We start from the raw sequence: 24,884 nt of genomic DNA, 5'->3' as shown, positions 1-24,884 counted from the left end.
TCCTAGTGTGATTTGTTATTTTTTGCTGGCATCTAGGCATTTAATTACCTTAATTAGTTTATTCTGAAGATTGCTTTCACTTCTTTTACCTAGGGTTTTCTTGCTGGATGAATTTGTTGTCTATCTGTTCTTTGACATTCAGTTCAGCTTTATCTGGACCTCTAGCTTAAGTTTTGTTTAACAGAGGGGAATTTTTCTGTTCGTGTTTTTGTTTCTTGCCCTGCTTGTATGGTGCCTTCCCTCCCCCCCCCCCCTTAGGAGGGTCTACTTAGGTATTATAGACCCCAGCCAGATTTTCCCAGACAAAACTGCCCTTCTATCAGGAGGAAAGAGTCACCTGCATCAGTTTTCCCTGAGGGTGAGACCCAGCAGGTTGAAAGACTTTCCTGTGAAGTTTCTAGACTCTGTTTTTCTTACCCTGCCCAGTATGTGGTGCTTGTCTGCCTGCAGGTCCCACCAGCGTAACATGATGCAGTACCTTTAACTTTGGCGGACTCTCCCTGCTGGGGGTGTGGTGGAGACAGAGGAGAGGTTGTAGGCTGTTTTTTTTTTTTTTAAATTTTTTTTTATTAATCAAAAAAAAATAAAAGAAATTAACACAACATTTAGAAATCATTCCATTCTACACATGCACTCAGTAATTCTTAGTATCATCACATAGATGTATGATCATCATTTCTTAGTACATTTGCATCGATTTAGGAAAAGAACTAGCAAAACAGCAGAAAAAGATATAGAATGTTAATATAGAGAAGAGAATTAAAATAATAATACTAATAAAAAATACATATATATAAAAAGGAAAAAGAAAAAAAAACAAAAACAAAAGATACAAACACACAAACAAACAAACAAACAAAAAACCATATTTCAGGTGCAGCTTCATTCAGTGTTCCAACCTAGTTACATTACACTTAGGTATTATTGTGCTGTCCATTTTTGAGTTTTTGTATCTAGTCCTGTTGCAAAGTCTGTATCCCTTCAGCTCCAATTACCCGTTATCTTACCCTGTTTCTAACTCCTGCTGGTCTCTGTTACCAATGATATATTCCAAGCTGATTCTCGAATGTCGGTTCACATCAGTGGGACCTTACAGTATTTGTCCTTTAGTTTTTGGCTAGACTCACTCAGCATAATGTTCTCTAGGTCCATCCATGTTATTACATGCTTCATAAGTTTAGTCTGTCTTAAAGCTGCATAATATTCCATCGTAGGTATACGCCACAGTTTGTTTAGCCACTCGTCTGTTGATGGACATTTTGACTGTTTCCATCTCTTTGCAATTGTAGATAATGCTGCTATAAACACTGGTGTGCAAATGTCCGTCTGTGTCTTTGCCCTTAAGTCCTTTGAGTAGATACCTAGCAGTGGTATTGCTGGGTCATAATCCATTCTGCCATTCTATGTCTTTTGATTGGGAAATTCAGTCCATTAACTTTTAGTGTTATTACTGTTTGGATAATATTTTCCTCTACCATTTTGGCTTTTGTATTATATATATCATATCTGATTTTCCTTCTTTCTACACTTTACTCCATACCTCTCTCTTCTGTCTTTTCGTATCTGACTCTAGTGCTCCCTTTAGTATTTCTTGCAGAGCTGGTCTCTTGGTCACAAATTCTGTCAGTGACTTTTTGTCTATAAATGTTTTAATTTCTCCTTCATTTTTGAAGGACAATTTTGCTGGATATAGGAGTCTTGGTTGGCAGTTTTTCTCTTTTAGTAACTTAAATATATCATCCCACTGTCTTCTAGCTTCCATGGTTTCTGCTGAGAAATCTACACATAGTCTTATTGGGTTTCCCTTGTATGTTATGGATTGTTTTTCTCTTGCTGCTTTCAAGATCCTCTCTTTCTCTTTGACCTCTGACATTCTAACTAGTAAATGTCTTGGAGAACGTCTATTTGGGTCTATTCTCTTTGGGGTGCACTGCACTTCTTGGATCTGTAAATTTAGGTCTTTCATAAGAGTTGGGAAATTTTCAGTGATAATTTCTTCCATTAGTTTTTCTCCTCCTTTTCCCTTCTCTTCTCCTTCTGGGACACCCACAACACATATATTTGTGTGCTTCATATTGTCGTTCAGTTCCCTGATCCCCTGCTCAAGTTTTTCCATTCTTTTCCCTATAGTTTCTGTTTCTCTTTGGAATTCAGATGTTCCATCCTCCAGTTCACTAATTGTACCTTCTGTCTCTTTAGATCTACCATTGTAGGTATCCATTGTTTTTTCCATTTTTTCTTCTTTGTCCTTCACTCCCATAAGTTCTGTGATTTGTTTTTTCAGATTTTCTATTTCTTCTTTTTGTTCAGCCCATGTCTTCTTCATGTCCTCCCTCAATTTATTGATTTGGTTTTTGAAGAGTTTTTCCATTTCTGTTCGTATATTCAGCATTAGTTGTCTCAGCTCCTGTATCTCATTTGAACTATTGGTTTGTTCCTTTGACTGGGCCATATCTTCAATTTTCCAAGCGTCATCCATTATTTTCTGCTGGTGTCTGGGTATTTGATCAGATTTCCCTGGGTGTGGGACCCAGCTGGTTGAAAGGTTTTTCTGTGAAATCTCTGGGCTCTGTTTTTCTTTTCCTGCCCAGTAGGTGGCGCTCGTCTGTCTGCAGGGCAGTCAGCCTGGGAAACCGCGCGTGGAGGCGAGGGTCGCTGGCCGCCGCGGCTTGGGGGAGTGCTGGTCCAAATTGCCCAGCTGGCCCGAGACACCAAGCGTGACGGGAGGGCCCCGCTATCCAACGTTCCCAGTCAGACCGGGGAGCCACGTGCGTGGAGGGGACCCCAGTCGCCAGCAGCCCCGGCGGGGAAAACGCGCGCCCCTGAGGTATCTCACCGCAGCGGATTCTCCCTGCCCGTTCAGCCGTTCCAGAATGGGGTACGCTGTCTTTTTGGTCTCTGTAGTGACTCCAGGAGCTGTTTCGTATTGTTTCTGTTTCTTTAGTTGCTTTTCTGGAGGAGGAACTAAGACCCGCGCGTCTTACTAAGCCGCTATCTTATCCGGAAGTCAGGCTGGTTTTAATGGCTTCAAATTACCAAGCCCTCATGTCTGAATTCCTTGAGGGAGTGATTCCACCTGAGTTGGGCTTCACCCCTCCCCTGGGGAAGGTACAGGCTCCAGACAAGCCCCCAAAAGAGCTCACTTCTGCCTATGCCTGGGGCAGCTGCAGCCTGAGAAGTCATCCTGTCACTATATCCAAAGGCAGTCAAGCCTTTTTAGAAACACAGCCACAAAACCTCTGTTTCCTTCTTTTTTTCCTTTTTCCGTCAGCCCTGCCCCCTTGGCACCGGGGCAAAAATGAGCAACCTCTGCTTTGACCAGGTTCACCTGAGCTGGGGGCCTATCTTTAGTAGTCAGAATTTGTTAATTAATTCCATAATTGGTGTTTGATTGTGCTCAGTCCCTGCTGCTGGTAAAGTTCCTTTCCTTTCCCCTCTGGGAAGCAGCTTGTAGGGGAGGGGTGCCGGCTGCCACAGCTTTGGGAACTCACGGTTCTGGGGAGCTCACAGCCGGTCCAGCTGGTCCAGACTGGAGTACGCTGTGTGTCTGGTCACTGACGTGGCCCTAGGAGCTGTTCTGTACTGTTTCTGGTTATTTAGTAGTTGTTTGGAGGACAAACTAAAATGCGCACGTTGTTAAGCCGCCATCTTGACCCGGAAGTCTGCAAGGACAATCTTTACCCTCTCCTCTACGTGTTACATGACATTCAGGTGTGTAAGTCTCCCTGGCAATGTGGGACATGACTCCCAGGGATGAACTTGGCCCTGGCACCATGGAATTGCTAATGCCTTCCAGAGCGAAATGGGAAAAGAAATGTAACAAATAAAGTATCGGGCTAAGAGAGTTCAAATATATAGTCAAAAGATGATTCTGAGGTTACTCTTATGGAAGCTTTAGTCAGATATTGCTAATTGCCATGGTTTGCCAAACCCCAACCACCATCATCCCTCTTAACCCTAAAGAACACCCAAGGCTCTATCTGAGATCCTACAAAAGTTTCACACATTAAGTTTACTTTTCAGAAAATGAAAACCTTTAGATGGTTGCTAGACCAGTTAAGTCCTGAAACTCAGAGTTGCCAGTCTCTCCAAGAACATCAACCAGTTCCATCCCCCTATCCCATATTGTCAACACCCCTTTCTAACATGAAAAAAATTAGAATGGGCATAAACCAAATATCCCTAAAGACTGGGAGAAGGATCAAAGGAGAAGATGGAGTTATAACAGAGAAGTTAGGATTTAACAAATGAGTTGACTACTGAATCATTACATTGATTTTTTCCTTTAAACTATTTATTTTTAAATAATTTCAAACTTATAGGGTAGCCACCAAAATAATACAAAACCTGCAAGAGAACTCCAATGGAGATACCCCTCCACCCAGATACCCAGATACCCAGTCCACCAATTTTAACATCTTGTCTCGTTTCATATATCATTCTATCTATCCAAGTATTTATCAATCCATCTAACTATCTGTCTATCTATCCATCTTTATGTCTGTCCACCTATATTATGAAATTTGAGAGTAGGTTGTAGACATCATGCTCCTTGAACACAATGTTTCCTCGTATGTTTCTTAAGAACAAGGATATTCACCTTTATGACCACCTTAAGTACTATTATCAAGTTCAAGAAATTCAACATTCATGTAAAGCTTACCTCTGTAGTCCTTATTTTTCATTGCGAACCTTTTCTCCTCCATTATTTGATCCCATGCAGGATTACGTGTTGTATTTAATTGTCATTGTCTCTTTTCTTGCTCTTTATTTTAATTCTGTGAACATACATACAACATAAACTTTCCCACCACAGCCACTCCCAGGCATCCACTGTGATTAATCACACTCACAATGTTGTGCTGCCCTCACCACCACATGTTACCAGAACTTTTCCATCACCCCAAATGGAAAACCTAAACCCATCATGCCTTAATTTCCCATTCTCCCTGCTCCCGACCCCTGCTAACCTATAATCATAATTTACGTCTCTATGACTCTGCATACTGTAACTATTCCATATAAGTGGAATCATGCCGTACCTGTCCCTTGGTGTCTCACTTATTTCAGTGAACATTATGTCCCCAAAGTTCATCCATACTGTGGCTTGTATCAGAACTTCATTCCTTTCTAAGGCTGTGTGATATTCTGTTGTATGTATATACCACATTTTGTTTGCAGGATTCATTCTTTAATGGCTTTTTAGCTCAGAAGCTTTTCAGATTAGTGACCTGAAGAACTGTCAAAGTCAGCTAAGTAGTGCTCTATTCGCACTGGGAGGTTCACAAGTGCTCCAGATTAGAAAGTGTTCTCTTCAGAGTGCTGTCTCCAACATCGTACAGATTTTCTTTATAGCTTTAAAAAGTCTTAAATCTCAGTTCTGGGCAAAATTCACCCATTCTAAATTCATTATTCAGTTGACAAATATTTATTTAGCATACCGTATATTCATTAGGCTCTGTAACAAAAACTGGGAATATACAGGTCAATAAGATGCCATGTTTACTGTCAAGCAGCCCACACTCCTTCCATAGCCACAGAAGACAGGTCAATGGATCATTACAACCCAGTGAAAGGTAAATGCTCTGCACAGTGGTGGGATGAAAGATGGGAGATGGAACCAGCCACAGTGAGTTAGAGAAGACTGCATGGAGGAGAGTCATGAAGGAAGAAGAAGAAGGTGCCAAGATTATGGAGGTAAGGACATTGTGGGCAGAAGGAATAGAATGTTCAAAGGCATGAAAGGAGGAAATGGTCTGGCATGCATAAGGAACTATCCAGCATGACATGCACGTATAGTGTGTTTTTTAAGGATCACCTAACCTGCTTGTCCTAAAAATCCACTTAAGGAAGAAACTCTGGGTTTTCTTGTTAAGTGCTTGGGATAAAAGTCCTGGGGGGTGGCTGATATTTCTTTTTAGTCTCCAGTGTCTTGGAGCAGCTAGAGGGAAAAACCTGAAATTGTTGAAACGTAGCCCATATCAAATGTTGAAGTCTGTTCTATAACTATTTGTCAAAATGTACTCTGAAATGTATTTGCTTCTTAGTACATATGTTACATTTTGCAATAGAAAATGTTTTTACAAAAGAACTAAATGGAAATTCTAGAGGTGAAACTATCCAAGCTGAAGCACAGAGAGAAAAAGACCAAAGAAGAAAAAAGAAGAATAGAGATTCAGTGACCTATGGAGCAAAATTAAGCAGATAATTTCTTTTGCTATATCTGTAAGTTTACTGCTTTTTCTTCTGTAGTGGGGTATGAGTTGCTTTTAATATCATGTAGCAAAAATTTCATTTCAGATATTGTATTTTCAACTTTAAAGTTCCGTTTAATACCATTTTTACATTTTCTTTATCTTCTTATTGTGTTCATGTTTTCCTTTAAAACTTTAAATATATTTATAGTATCTATTTAAAAATCTTTGACTGCTAATTCCATCTCTGTCATTTAATATTCTGTTTCTACTGATTATTTTCTTCCTCATTTTTGTTTACAACAGGGATAAGAATAATCACAGAGTTTTTGCCAGAAAATGCAAGCCAGAAGATACTGGAACAATATTAAAGTGCTAAAAGAAAAAAAAGTCATCCTAGAATTCTATATTGGGGGGTGGGGGAGAGAGGAACAAAACTTCAACAGGGAAGGAGAAATAAACACATTTTTCAGACAAAGAGAAACAGAATTTGTCATCAACAGAAATGATAAGACATGTTATAGGAAGTTCTTCAGATGGAAGGAAAATGATTCCGGATGAAAACGTGAATCTAAAAAGAAATGAAGAAAATGATTTTACAAATGCTCATCATATAGAGTCATTCTTTTACTAAATACGAATGTTTCAGCTATATGCCAGACGCCCCCCCAAAAAGAAATGAAAAATAATGGAAATAGTATATATGCAGGTAAACATAAAAGACCTTTTCTCAAATTTTAAATTTCTTGAAAAGTAAATTGGTTCCTTAAGACAAAATGGTAATGTATCACAGGACTCATAATTATGTAGAAGTAAAATTTATGACAATAATAGCACAACAGATAGGATAAAGTAGAAATAAGCTGGATTTTAATAATTAGGATTTTTGCATTATATGTGACGCATTATAATATTTATTATCTGAATGTAGACAATGACAAGGTAATGACAAACACTGTAAATCCTAGAACTACTAAATAAATAAAACAAAGAGGTAGTGCCAATAACCCAATAGTAGAGATGAAAGGAAATAACAAAAAATACTCAACCTAAAAGAAGGCAAGAAAATATAACAAAAAAAAAGAACACATAAGACAATTTAAAAATAGTAATATGCTAGATTAAAATCCAACAGTATTGATAACTAAATGTAAATGATTGGGGTGCATGAATAGTTCAGTGGTAGAATTCTCACCTGCCATATGGGAGAACCCTGGTTCGATTTCTGGCCCGTGCATTAAAAAAAAAAAAATCAACAAATGGTGCTGTAATAACAGGATATTCACATGGAAAAAGAATGAAATGTGACCCCCACTGCACAGCATACAAAAAAATGTAAATGATCTAAACACTCTAATTAAAAGAATGAGATTGTCAGACTGAATAAGAAAGCCCGACCCAACTAAATGCTTTCTCCAAGAAAACCACATTGAATATAAAGACACAGATAGGTGCAAATTAAATGGGTGAAAAAGATGTAACATGCTGTATTAATTTTCAGTGGCTCCATAACAAATTACTACAAACTTAATGGCTTACAACACAAACTTATTTGCTTAAGTTCTGAAGGTTAGAAGTCTAACACGAGTCTCCCTGGGCTAAAATCAAGGTGTCAGCAGGGCTACATTCTTTCCTAAAATCTCTAGAGGAAAGTCGGTTTCCTTGCCTTTTCCATCTTCCAGAGGACATCGATATTCTTTGGCTCATGACTCCTTCCTCTACCTTTAAAGCCAGCAAGGGTGGGTCTAGTCTTTCTTACACTGCACTCCTCTGACAGTTCTTCCATAGTCGCATCCTTCCTCTAATCACAGCTAGGAAAGTTTCTTTGCCTTTAAGGAGTCATGTGATTAGAAAGGGTCTACCTGGATACTCTTCCCATCTCCAAGTCATTAACCTTAATCACATTTACAAAGTCTCTTTTGCCAGGTAAAGTAACATATTCACAGGTTCCAGGGATTGGGCCATGGACATTTTGAGGAGCCATTATTCTGCCTACCACACATGCAAACACTAATTAGAGAGGTGGAATGGCTATCAGACCATTATGTAAGAGGCATTCATCAAGACAGACCATAAGCTGAACTACATAAAAGTTTTAATGAATTTAAAAGGATTGAAATCATACAGACCACATTCTCTGATGACAAATTAAATTCGAAATCAATTTAATAGAAAGATATGGAAGAAAACAACACAATTTTAAATAACAAGAGGGAATTGCAAAATATTTCATACTGAATGAAAATGTAAAGCAAGTTTGTGAGATGATGTCAGAGCAGTGCTTGGAAGGAACTTTAGAGTTTAATTGCTTAAATAAGAAAAGAAAGGTCTAAAGTCAATGATCTAGGATTCCACCTTAAAAAGCTAGCAAGAGAAAAGCAAATGGAAACCAAAGTAGGTAGAAGAAAGGAAATAATAAAGGTTAACAATGGAAATCAATGAAACAGAAAATGAACAAATGATAGAGAAAATTCAATAACAAAAACCGTATCTTGGAAATATGATGAAAATGGATAAATCTCTAGCCAGACTGATTGAAAAAAAAAAGAATACACAAATTACCAAGGTCATGAATGAGAGAGGGGGCATCCTACACAGCTGATGGGCATTAAAAGACTAACAAGGGAATATTATGAACAACTTCCCATCAACAAATTTGATAACTTAAATGAAATAAATGCATTTCTTGAAAGATACTGTATTAGCTTCCTATTGCTTTTGTAACAAATTGCTACCAATTTAGTAGCTTAAAATAACACAAATTTATTATCTTACAGTTCCAGAGGTCAGAAGACCAAAATGGCTTTGCTGGACTAAAACCAAGGTGTCAGCAGAACTGCATTTCTTCTGGCAGCACTAGGAGTGAATCTGTTTCCTTGCTTTTTCCAGCTGGTACAGGCTGCCTGAATTCCTTGGCTTCTGGCCTCCAGACAGCAATCACATGACTCTGATATCTGCTTTCAAAGTCATATCTCCTTCTCTGACTCTGCCATTCCTGCTTTCCTCGTACAAGTACCCTTGTGATTATACTGGTCCCACTCGGATAACCCAGAGTTATCTTCCCATCTCAAGATTCTGAACTTAATCGGATATCTAAAGTCACTTTTTTCATGTAAGGTAACGTATTTACAGGTTTGGAGTTATAAAGACATAGGCACCTTTGGGAAATCATTCTGCCTACAACAGACATAAGTAACCAAAACTGACACACAGAGAAATAGAAAACCGGAATCACTATTAAAGTGATTGAATCTGAGTTAAAAACTTTCCCACAAAGAAGCATCCAGGCTGAGTTAGCTTCAGTAGTGAATTCTGTCAAACATTAAAGGAAGAAATAAAATTTGCCTCATCAAACTAAACAAAAAATTAACCTGAAATGATCAGACCCAAACTTAAAGGAAACAATGAAAAATGTCCAGAAGGACACATAGGAGAACTTGAGTTAGGCACAGAATGTTTAGGTAGGACACAAAAAGCATGAACAATAAAAGAAAAATTGATGTTTTTGATAACAGTAAAAACCTTTGTTCTCCAAAAGACAATGTTAAGAAAACGAAAAAGCCAGTCACTGAAAGAGAAAATAAATGCGATAGCATATATTATTCCTGAATAGATGAAGAATTCTTAGAACTCAATAATAATAAGAAAAATCCAATAAAGTAAACGGGCAAAGACGATACATAAGTGGACAATAAACACATTTGCAACATCATTTGTACATCATTCTCAAGCAAATACATATTAAAATCACATTGCTATACTACTACCTACCCACTCAAATAACTAAAAAATTTTAAACTCTGAAAATACCAAGTGTTAGCAAGAATACAAAGCACTTGAATCTCTCATATATTGCTGGTGAGACTGTAAAATAGTATAACCACTTTGCAAAACAATTTGGTAGTTTCCTCTTAAGTTAAGCTAAATATGACCCAGAAATCCCAATTCTAGATTTTGCTCCTGATAGATGAAAATATATGTGCACACAAAGACTTGCACAGTAATGATCATATCAACTTTATTCAAAATAAACAAAACCTAGAAACAACCAAAATGTCCACCGAAAGGTAAAGAGAGAAAGAAATTATGGCATATTCATGAGATGGGTGATTACTCAGCAATAAAAATGAATAATCTAGCAATATTTATAACAGAATGGATGACTCCCAAAAGCATTATGCTGAACAAAAAAGAAAGACACAAAAGAGTACATAGTATATAATTTCCATTTATATGAAATTCTAGAAGAGGCAAAACTAATTTATATTGACAGAAAGAGGATCAGTGGCTACTGGGGCTGAAGATGGAAAAAATTGGCTACAAAAGGCCACTTTAAGCAGTGATGGAAATCTTGATCTTAGTGATAATTACATGGGTGCATATATTTGTCAAAATTCATTGAATGATATATATTTAAAATAGGTGCATTTTTAGAAATAAAAGGAAAGTATAAAATTAAAATCTCTAGGCCTCATTCCTAGAGCTTCTAAAATAGTAAAGTTGACAGAGGACCCAGAAATATGTATTTCAAACAAGCCCAATTGATAATTATGCTGTGGATGGTTTCTCTTATAAAAATAATATTGGTCTCTATGAATATCCAACTCTTGGAAAACAAATTAACTAGACAAAGAAAATTCAAAAGATATGAGTTTTGAGTTTTTGTGTGTCCTTGTTCTATTCCCCAAACTCCTTTCTTACTAGAATACTGGTCACTAACCCAGGCATGTGCTTAGGTGATCTGTCATCTCAAATGTTAGCTCATCTATGGATAGCTTCTTATCTTCATCTTTGACTGAAAGAAATATGCTAGGAAGATAAATGGGGGGATAGCAAAATAAAAACACATTACAAGTGCAGAGAAATCAATAAATTTGCAGAGCACAAATTCCTACCTATAAAGTCATTTAAATCTGGTATCACATGGTCTTGGATAGCCCAGTTCACTGGATTCATGGCATCCACAAATATGCCTACCCTTTGTGGAGAATGGAACAGGACAGTAACAGACATGAGAATGCTAGGGGCAACCCCGAGCCCAACTCCTTCTACACTTCTGTAGTAGAAGAAAGGGTTATTTCTTTGCCAAATTATATTAAACCAAAGTGCTCCATTGCTATTCTATAGTTTTCTCCTGCCACCTGACATATCTTTCCCTTATTCTGCCCCCACCCTGTTTTGTTTACCTGTTGAAATCTTTCCCATCTCTCACAGCTCAGCTTGAATTACAGCTCCAAGAGGCTTTCCCAGGGTACTATAAGTCAAATGCAACTGTTCTCACCCCTGAATTCCTATGATACTTGGTTTGAAGAGCTCTTACAGAAATCTTGCTTTGTTATTTTAGTAATTCATATGCATGCCAAATCTACGCTATTAGACTGTGATCTCCTTGATGATAGAAACTATAATTTATCTATGTGAGGTGTAGTCTGTACATTGCTTTGTACTTAATGGGTGTTTTACATACATTTATCGTAGAAATGAATGAATGATCGGATACATGCTGATTCATATCACAGGGCTTTTGTTCATGCTATTCCCCCTTCCTGAGAAACCCTCCCCACCTCAAGAATTACATCCTCCAAAAAGCCTTTGCAGAATCCCCAAGCTGCTGGGCTCCTCTAGCACTTTGGCTATACCGCTATCTTATCCCTTACCATAATATATCAAAATTAGTTGTTTTGTATCTATTTCACCCACCTAACAAAAATTCAAGAAGCCAAGGGTTCTATCCTAGTCATTCTTATCTTCCCACCAGCTAGCTCAGTGTTTGGTAATAGAATGCATTTCATAAATACTGTTTAAACAGAATGACCCCTTCAGAAGTTTCTGGAATCACTAGCCTATGCCGCAAAAGGCCTGGTTTATTTAGTCTGTGTTTCTATTAGACTGTCCAAAATTGTGCTGAGTCGCATACCCAGAGAAAACCCAGCAGAAACAGTCTTCCCACCCTAAGTTTCCTCATGGCCGAATGAAGGAGCAGGACTAGATATTCTCTAGGGTCCCTTATATTCCCACAGTCCTTATGTTCCAGGGAATTCCCCAGCAGAATAGATAATAGTATAGAAGAGGCAAGTGTGGCGTCTCCTTCTCAGAAGGTCTTTAAGATGGACCCCCCCGCCTCTGGAATGGCCCCACATAGGAAAATAATTGGTGGCCCTTCAGAGTCCATGGCTTCCTCTCCCTCTCCCTTCACCCCACTTTCTCTTCTTCTGCGTTCTCGTTCTCCCAGCCTCTCCCCCTTTTCTTTTCGTCTCGGTATCTGCTTGTCTTCTCGTACCGGTCTCCCCCCCCCTCCCCCCGCAATTTCCCAGTACCGTTGCTTCCGTTTCACCCGCTTTCTCTTTGTCGCCTGTCAGTTTCATCCCATCCATTTCAGGTCCCTTTCGTTTATCCTGCTTTTCCACCCACGTCCCCCGGTCCCACGCACTCTCCCTTGCCTCCCTCCTCCTCACGAAGCCAGAGGTGGGAGGGTGGGCCCTGGTGCCGCGGTCCCGCCCCTTCGTGCGTGTTTGACTGTCTGTGTGGCGGTGACGCGGCGCCGGCGGCGGGGAGGGAGCTGGACCCGCCGACGAGGGTGGTAAGCCGCCAGCTGGGGCTGCTCGGCTCCTGCGCGCCCTCGCGCTCCCCGCCGCCCGCCGAGGCGCAGGCAGGGCGCAGGCGGCGGCGGGCGGCATGGAGAGCCTGCTGGAGAACCCGGTGCGTGCAGTGCTCTACCTCAAGGAGCTCACGGCCATCGTGCAGAACCAGCAGAGCCTCATCCACACCCAGCGCCAGCGTATCGACGAGCTGGAGCGGCGACTAGACGAGCTAAGCGCTGAGAACCGCAGCCTGTGGGAGCACCAGCAGCTGCTGCAAGCCCAGCCTCCGCCCGGGCTCGTCCCCCCGTCGCCAGCCCTTCTGCCGGCTCCTTCGGCCGCCGCCGCCGCTGCCGCCGCCTCCGGGGCCCAGGAGCCGCTCCAGAACCACGGACAGCTCTCGCCCGTCGCCCCACAGCCCGCGCCCGAGCAGCCACAGATTCAGCACCACGGACAGCTCCTAGCGCAGCCCCAGCCGGGCCCCAGCAGCAGGGTTCACGCACCCCAGTCGCCCCATCAGCACCGGGTGGCAACCGGGGCTGCTGCAGACAAGGAGAAAGAGCGTCCCCCGAGTTGTTGCGCTGCCGCCGGAGCCCTACTTCAGCACAAATCCCCCGCCGCCCTCGGCAAGGGCGTCCTGAGCAGGCGACCCGAGTGAGTAGAGAAAAAGGGATGGGGATTGTTGAGGTGGGAGGAAGGGAAGTAAGTGGGTGTGAGGAAGAGACGAGGAGGAATTTGGGTGTACCTAAGAGCCTGAAGGACTAGGATAAACGTGAAGTCAAGGAGTGAAAAGATGCAGGGGGTAGAAGTGTGTCAAGGGGATTTGGGGGAAAGGAGGGTTGAGAAGGTTTAGGGATGTCAGAGCAAAAGGGAATATCCAGAGCATCCCTGGGTTAAGGGAGGAAATAAGTGGGTTTTAAGTGGTTGGGGTGATTGGGAACTGGCAGGGTTTAAAGGCAACAAGGGTGGGAGGAAGTTGGGGTGAAAAATAAACTGAAGAAAATAGAAGACTTACAGAATTTTTAAAGTTTTTAAACATTTGGAAGGGAATTTGGGTAGTAAAATTATTTGAATGGAGAGTGAGATATGGAAAAGACAGGAGGCTTGGCAAAGAAGCATGTTAATGTTAAGAGCTTTAAAAGGGTTGGGGTCCAAGGAGAGTAGGATTGGGGCATGAGGAGTATTCATGAGATAGAGGTTAAAGTCAAAAACCAGGAGTGATGTGAGAAGGCAGGGAAGCTGGAGAAAGAGGAAGAAGAAGGGTGGGAGAAAGTACCTCCCAGGGAAATAAGCCGGCTTTTTGACTGATGCAGTTGAAGTCAAAGCCACGAGTGGCTCATTTGTGAAAGCTTACTCCACTCTGGGTACCTTGCTTCTGAACCCTATAAAAGGGTTCAAAGGGGTGCAAAGGAGCAATCCACCAAGCAATGGAGGGCTCAGGTCTAGTTATAGCTTCTTCCTCTGACTCAAGGAGGATTTCTGTGCAGGATGGTTGGCAATTGTGGAAAGGGAACAATGACAAGGGAGATGGTTGACAAGAGGAGTTAGTATTCAGATATAAGGCCTGTTTGATTCTGTCTGTTTTGATTGGAGACTATGAACCTTGTTTCCCCTTGGTTATTCAGTGACAACTAGACATTCATGTTGGTTCATCAGAAAAATATGCTCATTAACCCCCAGTGAGGGACTCTAGGACCTCAAGTTCTGTTTTTAATTGTAAGACCTATGAACTAGGAATATGAAAGAAGAGATAAAAGAAGGCTGGAATAAATATTCTATCCTCTGATTTAGGAAGGCTATGATCATGTCATCTTCCTCCCTCTGATGAGACAGGTGATATGAAGAATGCAAGGAAATACAGCTCAGGGGGAAATCAGCACTCGGTTAGCACCTGGCCCTGGCAGTGGTGATCCTAGAGGAGTGGGAGGTAGTGTGGGAAGGCAAGCCAAGAATCTCATCTTGATTCAATCTCAAGTGTGTTCTAGGTCTCGGTGTACTTGTAAAGATTTGATGTGTTCCTTAAAAGCTCATTTTTCTATTTCCTTCCAGAGAGTTAGAGAAATTTGGTCAGAACATGTTAGCTCATAGGGTAGACTGGGGGGAATTATGGGATCTTAGGGGCAAAGATCTAGGATGGTCTGGCTTAGCAGACCTCAAATGCCAAGAACAGGCAATTTCCTTCCTCAACAATGCTCAATGGACCATTTGCTCTTCTCTCAGTTTCACAGTTTTCTTTCCTTATTTAGCATACAGGGCAGATAGCCAGTTTCCCTGGATGCCCACAGCTCAGCAAAAGGCAACATTTTTCCAAGTCACTCTTTCAAAATTAGGGGGGAAAGAACCACTCTGTTTCCCTGGAGGCAGTCTCAGTTTTCCTGGTAATTACAATTCCTCTCCTTATGCCCTCTGCTGCCTCCCTCTTTTCCACCATATCCCCCAGTCTTTCTGCCTTCCTTCAGGGAACGATGTAGACACGATAAGTTGAGCAAAGATCATTTTTCTTGGACAAGGACTTGGCTGTGGCCCAAATCCTCCTGCCTAGGGACTCCTGCTAGAACTCCAGGGATTTAGGAACCACCTAGATTTCTATACAACTGTACATGTCAATACCAGACAGGAGTTGTGATGTCCATATCCTTTCCTCCCCTCCCCACTTTGCTTCCTGCTTTTGCTTCCTGAGGGGGCAGAACAAAAATAAGAGATACATAGCATGGTGGAGGAGAGTGGGAGTTGTTGGGAATCTTTTGCTTAGGAAGTTGTACCAGGTAATAAGAGGTTAATAACACCAGTAGTTCCTTCTTTCCTTCATATATGCCATCTTTTCCCCCTGCTCCCCAAGCCTGGACACCCAGAGACTCAGAGATAATGATGTGCATGTCTCACCTCTCTCTCCTCTTGAAGGTGAAATCATGGGCATCTTGAAGGATTCAGTGACTTTTGGACCACCCATCTCTTTCCTCACTGTTTTGATGAACTTCAGCCCAAGTTTGGTTTCATCCTTCTCTCTGCCTATAGCCCTTGTTTTGTATTCTTGTCTTCCTCTGCCCATATCTCTGTATGGTGCAGGACTAGATGGAGCCAGCAGGCAGGGAAATCTCCATGGACGGGATGAGGTGAGAAAGAGAAGAACAAAATCAGTAGCCCTCTCTCTGCATTTCTCCTGGGGAGAATCAGTTCTCTATTGAGCATGCTGAATTAGGAAAGCCAGAAGTGGGGGAATCTTCTGATCATTATTTTGCTGTATATCTGCTCTTATTCCTTACTTTCTTCTCCCTGGCCTCACTTCCTTGAGGATGCAGCCCCGTGGGGTTGCTGAGGTGAGGGTTGCAAGGCCCCGGACACTGTGTTAGATGCATTATCTTGCTAAAGTTTTTCTTATCTCCAGAACTCCCCTCCCTGCCTAATTCCAGGAGAGGCAGGAACCTTGGGGAGACTGGGAAATAATGGATCATTTAATCGTCATCTGATCTAAATTAAGATGCAGACTGATCTTTCTGCCTCCTTAGCTGAAGGAGACATAAAGGTGGTGGTCCAGGAGGTCAGGCCAAGAAACCAATGATATGGGGGTAGGCTAGAGCAGAGATATTGTGGGAGAAAGACACTCGACAGGTTAAGATTCTTTCTCTGCATGTTTCCTGAGTCTTGCTTTTGCCTCTTAATGAAAGCCGCAAACATAGCTCCCCCCTCTTTATTTCTTTTCAATCAACGCTCACAGTATATAAGGAATTGATTATTATCCCTTTCCTGGCTGAAGCCATAGCCCCAACCTGACCTGGCAAGGACCCCACCTTGCCATGGAAGTAAATGCCCCTACCTGAAGATGCTGGCTTCAGTGTTCCCACAGCTTCTCAGTTTGAGCTCATGTATGTATGTCCATCCACCTAGCTATGCATTTAGAGCCTGTGTATCCCAGGGCTTACCCAAGATTCCAAGCCCATGGGCAGGGGATTACTGATGGTGAGGTAAGATTCTTGCATTATAACATTATAATTCAAATTCAGCTCCTACCCCAAGCCCTCCACCCCCCCCCCCGCCAAAATGGCTGTGAAACCTGAATGGTTCAGCAGCCCCTCTCTTCTTCCTCATCACGTCACACCCTTCTCCTTTTCCTTCCTTTTCTTTCTCCCCCCTTTCCTCTCCTTCATACACTTTCTCTCTCCCATCTTTTCTTCCTTCTATATTTGCATCCACTTTAAGCTGATAGGGAGGTCTCCTTCCTCTCTACCACCATCCTTTAAGAATGAAATTGATCTTGAGTTATCTTTTGAGCTCTGTGGTCTTATAGTAACTGGAGGCTGGTGAATGGTCAGATGCATGTTTAAGATGATCGGAGCAGATTTCTCTGCCCCTATTGTATCTGGGCTGTAAGCTGGGATGTTATACTCCCGGCAGGCCCACACTGAGAGTTACGGGGATAGCGTGAAGGTCTACCTGTCAGTCAATACTATGCATCAAGTGTCCAATCTAATGAAAATGCTGCACACTGTGCTATGGAAAGATAAACGCCCCCTGTTCAACATACATGAGATATATAACTAGAAACATCTAAACAAACGCAAGCACATCACAGCTGCCTAGAGCAGTGTTAAAAGGGTGAGCCTACGAATTATGTTCAGAGCTCAGAGAGAAGGTTTCCTTGGTTAGAGTCAACGGTTTATGTCAGGGAATAGTCACAGCCAAGGATGGCTGAAAAAAAGCCATGAGGATTCCAATGTATGGATATGCCTGTATCACATGTGCATATAATTTCATTGTCTGGTGGCAAACTTCTCCTGCCTCAATCCCCTCTGCTCCAAGCCAAGCCCGATCATTAGGGTGGGGAGAACCTCGGTACATAATTCCTTGCTTACCTTATCCCTACGAGGCCTGGTTGCCAAGGAAGCATCGTCACGACCAGAGCTCACAAACCTTCCCGCCCTCCTTCTCTTCTCCTACCCCAACATGGAGAGGTCTTGTGGCCAGAAAGCTGGAAAATGAGCCCAGACAGACTCCATGAGAGGAGGGAGTGCTGTCTGTTTGCTCACCCCTGAAAGCTGGCAAAGACTGGGCATTTGCAAAGATTTGCTGTCCCCTACCTTTCCAAGGGCCCATGCCACTGCTCTCCCTTTCTTCTAATAAAAAACAAAACAAAACAAAATCCAAGAGTAACAAGTCACACTATGTGGAAATTCCTGATTACCTCCCTTTTCCTCACTAGCCCCCTCTGCTCTGCCCCACCCCAGAGCAGATGTGATGTGCTTGCGTTTGTTTAGATGTTCCTTACTCTCCAGCCCTTCCCAAACCCACACAGTTAGTATCGTGGGCCCGACAACGGCATCCTGGCAGTTTCCCACTGGCCCACGACCAGTAAGAGGAGCAGCATTTGGTCCTGCTGATTCAGCAAATATCTGTGCAGGCTGAGATTCAAAGGTCACATATGAAAAAAAGACCAGGGTGGAGAGGGCGATGTGAAAAAGGAGGAGAGAGCTGGGACAAATAGTTGGGCCCATGATCTGGAACAAGATGGAGCTCCTGAATCTAAATCTCATGTAAAGATTTCCACTGACTGCCCTGGTTGGGGAGCCTGGACACTTTTTTCACTGGGACCCAAACAGATTCTCAGTGCTCCGGGCAGAGGGCAGCAGCCTAGTAAGGGGTTTCTTACTAAGCAGTTCTAGGGACACTCTCATCGCATCTGGCAGATCCCCAAAATGCAAGGCCATCTGGCAGGGTTTCCGAAGCTCGGGCCACTGCAGCTCCATCCTCCTCTGCTTCTGGAAAAAAGCACAAAGTGCAGGTTCCCATACAGGCTGCAAAGGGTTTCTTGCCTCCAGAGGAGAGGGTGGTGGTCTCCATTTCAGGTATTGAGAACACCAACAAACAGAAAGGGATCAAAAGTAGGGTGATGGAGAAATTAGATTTTTTAGGCGAAAAAGAACTTGAGGACACTGTAGAATGCTCAAGCTTTAGGTGGGTAAAAACATGGGTTTCAGAGGCAGGCATACCTGGGTCTCAATCTCTGCCCTACTACCTACCAGCTGTGAGACATTACATTAATTTTTAACCTTCTCTGAGCCTCCATTTCTCATCTATAAAATGAGAAGTTTTATCTACTTTAAAGGGTTGTTGCAAAATTTAAAAATTGGACTATAATACCATTGCTTAGCATTGCTCTTGGCACAAAGAAAGTGCTTAATATTTTATAGTATCTCAACAAGTAAAGAAACCAGGGCCCAAAGAAGTAAAAAAACTTACCCAAAGTCAGACAACAGAGACAGATCAGAACCCAGGTTCAGGATTCTTTCTGTTTTACCGGGTCACCTTTCTATCTGTGCCCTTTTCTCCACCCACCCCTCTACCTCCAGATAATTTGCACCCAAGCTATTGCAGACCATGGATGCTGAATTTACCATGAAATGCAGCCAGGCAGGACAATTCCATTGTCCCTTAATGATCTGTGATGAGGTCTTGCAGCGTTATAGCTGAGAAATGCTTCCATAAACCCAATTTAAATCTCTTCTATTGCATTTTAAGATTATTTGCATTTCTCTTAAGGACAGCAAAGGGACCTGAGTTATTATTGCTCAAAGCCCTACAGTGATAAGAATCACCTCCCCCGTTTTCTAAATGAGATCACTACGGTCTCCCAGTTTTGGAAAAGGTACACTGACTTGTCAAGGACGAAAGTGAAGGGTGGGAGGAATGGAACCTGAACCCAGAAAACTCAGAAGTCTGCCTCGTAATTACTTCCTTGGAGTGAAAGCTGAATCCATTCCTTCATGTCCCTCCCTCCTGGGGTCGGAGGGTGCCTATACCCTGCAGGGGTCCGGAAAAGGCAGAGGGAGGGAGGGACTGAAGAACAGGCATGACTAGTTGTTGCTTCTGTGGTGGTGGTGGGGGGGGGATGGAGGGTGGAGAGGACTCTGGTTTCTCAGATCAGGCCCAGAGGGTAAAACAGTTTCTTCGCTTGAAGACTTTTTCTTATTTGAGATAGTTTCTAGGAAAAACAAAACAAATGAAAAAGAAAAGATGACGGGCTCCTAAAATATTCCCCCAGGGTAGGCAGTTGTGGCAGTGAGGCCACCTTAGATGAAGACTGCTCTGTGAGTGTGTGTTTGTGTGTGTGAGTGTGTGTGTGTTGGAACCCTGGGCAGGGTGGGAGGATGGGCTGTTTTGCTGCTGCTTGTTGTTTGGGCTATCCGGGAGGTTATGTAACTCCGTGAGGCTGGTGTATGTGGTACCTTTCCTTCCTGGTGGGCGGGCAGCTCTGGGCAGAGGCAGCCAGACCGCCGAAGTCCCCACCCAGAGAAGGGCCCCCCCCCACTCCGTGCTGGCGTCAGGCCATTCCCTTTAGTCACGGAGGCTGGTGGGCTTTAGGATTTAGGAGCTGGCCCAGTGGCTCCCTGCACATCTGGAGAGTCAGACGAATGTGAGAGTAGGAAGGGTACCTTAAGGTCATCTGGTCCAACCTTTTCATTTGCCAAATTAGAAAATGAAGGCCTGAGAGAGAAATGACTGTTGCTTCAAAGCAGAACCAGGTTTAGGGTTCAGACCCTCTTAACTTTTCGTCTGGTACTCTTGATGTTGCAGTGCGATGGGCCAAAAGAGCAGGTCAGGACTGCTCCATGGTGTGCAGGGCCAAACTAACAGCTAGTTCCTGGGCTTCAGGGAACCCAGGGAGCCCCTCTGCCTCCCAGAACATCTCACCAATGCTAGCAGTTTCACAGAGACTCCTTTGGTTATTTCAAGTTTTTTCCCTTTGTTAAAATGCCAATTCTCCTAAGACAGGAGAAAAACAACACATTTAGCTATATCACTCTTTTAGCGTGAAACATTTAAATGAGCAATTCCTGAGAACAGGGTTTGATGAGTTAGGGGCATGCCAGGATGGCTCTGGTTGGCTAAGGGCCAGGGCAGTTTCATAAGGAGGTGATGGTATCATAAGAGGGGCTTTTTAGCACCTAGATGTTTCTTTATCCCCACTATAACTCTGCAGGGATTTGGAACTGCCTTTCCTGTCCCTGGTTAGGAAAGAGGAGGGGCAGAGGGCACTCCCACACTGACTTGTCATTGGGCCGCAAAACAGATATACTGCCAAAGAGTTTTTGTAGCGGTAAAAAGGCAAGTAGTTTAAAGAGCATCAGGGTCCTTGATAAGCTCTTCTGCTTCTTTCTAGAATCTTAACATATTCGGGGGGAGGTAAACATTCACACAACCACTACTGGGGGGTGGGAAGATGTGGGCAAGAAGAGATGGTAGGTGTAGTGGTTGATGCTGCATGAGCCTGGAGAGGATAGAGCCAAACACAAAACCGTGTAGGAGCTGGATAAACACTGGTTGACAGAACAAGCTCTTAGTACATAGAGCCCCAGCAGGCTCACTGGCGGCTGAGTGGAGGAAGAGCAGAGGGTAGGGGGAAGATTGGGGAATGCTCAGCTATAGGGAGCAGGTTGCTGGGCCCAATAGCCCAGCACAGTATTACACAGCAGAGCATGTGTGAAAGGCTGGATTCAGAGTCTCAGCTCATAAGGTTGGTTGGGGAGTGAGAGGAACATGTTGGGGCTGGCCCTCCGGGCTAATGAAACTCAACCCCATCCTATCCATGAAAATGGAGAGCCTTCCTTTCCCTCAGTCCCAGCCTCTGACCAGTCTAGTCCTCAGCCTGGGAAGCTGCATGAAGAACAAAGCATGAGAAAAGCCTTTAAGTGAGAGCTTCATCTCAGCGTCCTGGCCCACTCCAGGCCGGGTCAGCAGGTCCAGCTGGAAATGGGCAATGGGTCTGTGAGAAGGAAGGAAAGGGGGCTGAATGGTGGTCACGTCTCTGGGTGAAGAGAGAACTAGGTTCTGGGGTCACCATCTGGCCTGGGAGAATCAAGAGGGACAGGAACCAGGGCTCTCATTTCTATTTCTAGACCAGGCCGTATCAACTCCCATCAGAGAAATGCAAGGATATAAATGACAGGGTGAATGGGTGTGTGCCCAAGTGTGGGTGTGTGTTTGTGGGATTGTGTGTGTATTCCTGTGCATGACTGGTACTGACATGGGCCGGGTAGAGGGGGAGAGATGGATGACAAGCTACACTTTACTGAAGAGTGTGTAGGCCTCACAGCAAAGCCAGGTATCTGCCTTCTTACTGTCTCCCAAGATGCCAGGGCTGGCCACACTGGCATGACAATGGAGGTTCCTGTTCTCTGCAACCAGTGGTTTTATCTCTTGGCTAGCCATTCCCTCTTGGTTCTTCCCCTCTGTAAAATGGGATGAGTCTGCAGTCCTCTACACCCTTCCTTCTAACCCTCACTGCATCTCAAGGATGATGAAGACCAGGCCTCCAGAGAATGTTAGCTCCTGGGAAGAATGCAGTCTAGTAGGTGAGTGGTGCAGGGAAAGTGCATCTGGGACTCTATTCAGGTACCTTGTTTAGAAGCTGAGGTATCAGGCAGCAAGATGCACAGAAAGCTACACTGGGGTTTTCCCTGCAGCCTATGCCTAGCTGTGCCCAGGGCTTTGGATGTGCTGGATCAAATCAGCTGAAAGGTAGGCACTCCTCAGCCCACGCAGAGGTAAGAAAATTCCACAATTTTTCCTTGATAAATAATTCCAATCTACCACAATTTGCATTCAATGCATCAATTCAGCACAATGATGATCTAAAAACAACCGTACAAAGCAGCTGGGAATTTCTTGCTTGCATTTTCTTCAGCATTTCCTGGGAATAGCCTCCTCTGTGTTACAGAGACGTCCCAGACTCTACTAAACTGGCTCATCTGGAGACTTGCAATCTTGGTCTTTTTAATTCAAAAGGGCCCATCAGGGGAGGCCAGAGGGAATTCCAGAGACTGGGAAAGGCTTTGCATTTGGGCCCCACTAACGCTGGCACTGTCCTTTCAAACAGCAGGACTATGACCCGTAAGACTAGGGTCCTGGTTGCTGACGGCGGCGCCGTCCTCACAGACTCCACGGGTAAGCTGGCAGCCAACAGAACTCCCCTTCTCAGAACCTTGATTTCCTCTTCTGCTCAATGGGGACAATCGTTCTTTGCCCTCCTTCCTTGTCCACCTCCGGCTCACCAAGTCTGGCAAAACAGAGCTGTTAGGAGGTTGCTGCAGCAGAGAAAGTGGGCTCGGACTGCAGCAGGAAGGACCTAGATTAGTCTGCAAACTGACTTCGAAGTGACCACAGCCGTGGGAAGAAAGCCCCAAATGTGGGACTTCAGAGGGACTCTCGTTTTCAAGAAACAAAAAGGTGACAGACCTCTGCGGGTCCCAGACTGAGCACGCTCCCCTGCAGATGTGAGCGAAATGAAATGAGTTCTGCAGAGCCTTCCAGCTCTAAGTGCCTCAGGAATTTCCTCCGGGATTCCCCTGGACACTGATAGGTAAAAATGGGGAGCAGCTGGAAGGCGAGCTCACATGGTGTGGGCGCCCCCTTCCCTCGCCCTCCACCCCAAGCTCGCTCGGAAAGGCCCAGGGGAGATCCTTTCTCCTCCGGCCGCGCTCCCCCCAGGGGCTTTCTCGGCGGGGAGGGAACGCGGAGTCAGGCTCTCGGCCGCGTGGGCGGGCTGGCGAGCTGCTGACAAGCACGACGGAATCTCCCGGCCCAAGCGCCCCCTCCCTGTTTTCAGCGCTTCCCCGCTGGGGCGGCGGCGACGAGGGCGGGGCACCCCCGGGCGGGAAAGCCGCCGCGCCCGCGCACCCGCGCGACCAGCGCGCTGCTGAGTCACAGGCTCCGGCAGGTCAGCCTCCGGCGCGCGCCCGCGTCCGCCGCTCCGCAGCCGGGCCCCTCGGCTCCCCGCAGCCCACCCGCCCGCCGCGGCTTGGCCCCCGGCGCGCGTCTCGCGCTCTCTGAGCCTCCCCGCAGCCGGCCTGCCCCGCGTGGCGCGCCCTGGGTCCCTCCCCCCCGCCTCCCCCCCCTCCCCCAGCCCCGTCTCTCAAGTCTGTTTCCCTTGGTTTCTCCCCGCCCCCGCGGCCCTCTCGTCTCAGCCTCGCGTGCACACCGCCGCCCGCCCACGGCGTCTGGGAACCCTCCCCGCCCGCTTCCGCTCCCCCCTCCCCGAGCCTCCCTCCAAGCCCCGCGCTTTCCCGCGAGCCGAGGGGGAGGGGAAGGGGCTTCCGCGCTGTGTCAGGAGCCGGCGGCTACTGCCTGAGCTTCGTGCAGCGCGGAGTGCCCCAGGTGCAGCTAATGGCATCTTCTACCGCAGACCACCAGGCGCCCACATTCTGCCAGTGTCGTCCCCCTGGATGCTGCATGTGTGCTCACCCCCACTCCCCACCCCGCCCGTGGGCTCTAACCCAGGCTGGTGCTTCCCTTTGGAAAAGGAGGGGAAATTAAGGCGACCAAGGGGTAAGGGACCAGCCAACTTCCGAGGGCCAACTTCTTAGCGTCTCCGTCATCCAGGCTTCTTTATACTCAAGACATCTTGGCAAAAGAATTCCAGCCCTGTCTTAGCCTTTTCATATTTATATTTGTATTTAATACAATTTGCAGAGTCTTAGAATTGCAAGGGCTGTAGATCTTCTGGCCCAACCCATGTTGGAGCCTAATATTAAGAGCAGGTTTGAATCCTGACTCGGTGATTTACCAGCTGTGTGATTTACAGCAATGATGGCCTTGGTTTTCTGTTCTGTAAAATGGGGGTGCGAATGGCACTAACCTCATAGAATTGCTGTGAAAATTAAGAGGTAAAGCTAATAAAACGCTTAGCAGGCCGAGTTCCTCGCATGCAGTGAGAGCTCCAAGTGTGGTCACCGGTGCTATTAGGGGACCCTGCCAGTGGCAAGAACTGGTCCGGAAAGTGTCTTTTGAAGATGGAGAGTTTTTCCCCACTTCCTTCCTTCTGTCTTCCACAGAGCTCAAAACAGAGCTCCTCCTTCTTCCGCCTAACAGCCCCTCACATATTTGAGGACAACCATCCCTCCGTTGCCTTGCCTTTCTGTCCACACCAGGTGCTTTTCTTTCAGACTAATACGCCTAATCCCACCACTTGCGTCGCATATGGCTTTGTGTGTCCCTCTGCTTCACCTCAGTTGCTAGCCTTCCTACAAGGGAGGAGCCAAGGGGGAGCTCCGCAGCTCAGGTGGGTGTGGCAGGGCCAGTTTGGGCACCTGAAGTGCCCTCCCTTACTCCCGCCCCAGCC

The 24,884-nt window shown here is 44.8% G+C and overlaps 1 protein-coding gene across 1 annotated transcript in view; it reads left to right on the top strand.

Moving 5' to 3' along the window:
- The first annotated feature begins 12,869 nt into the window (after positions 1 to 12,869).
- IQSEC3 (IQ motif and Sec7 domain ArfGEF 3) overlaps positions 12,870 to 24,884 on the top strand; it is a 104,105-nt gene continuing 92,090 nt past the window's right edge. The window contains exon 1 of the mRNA XM_077167894.1: positions 12,870 to 13,426. Coding sequence (XP_077024009.1) covers positions 12,870 to 13,426 — 557 coding nt within the window. The remainder of the gene's footprint in view (positions 13,427 to 24,884) is intronic.

The sequence above is a fragment of the Tamandua tetradactyla genome, chromosome 7, assembly GCF_023851605.1.
Source record: "Tamandua tetradactyla isolate mTamTet1 chromosome 7, mTamTet1.pri, whole genome shotgun sequence".
NCBI classification, from domain to species: domain Eukaryota; kingdom Metazoa; phylum Chordata; class Mammalia; order Pilosa; family Myrmecophagidae; genus Tamandua; species Tamandua tetradactyla.
Note: the sequence above shows the minus strand (reverse complement) of the source record. Positions and strands in the feature narration are given on the sequence as shown.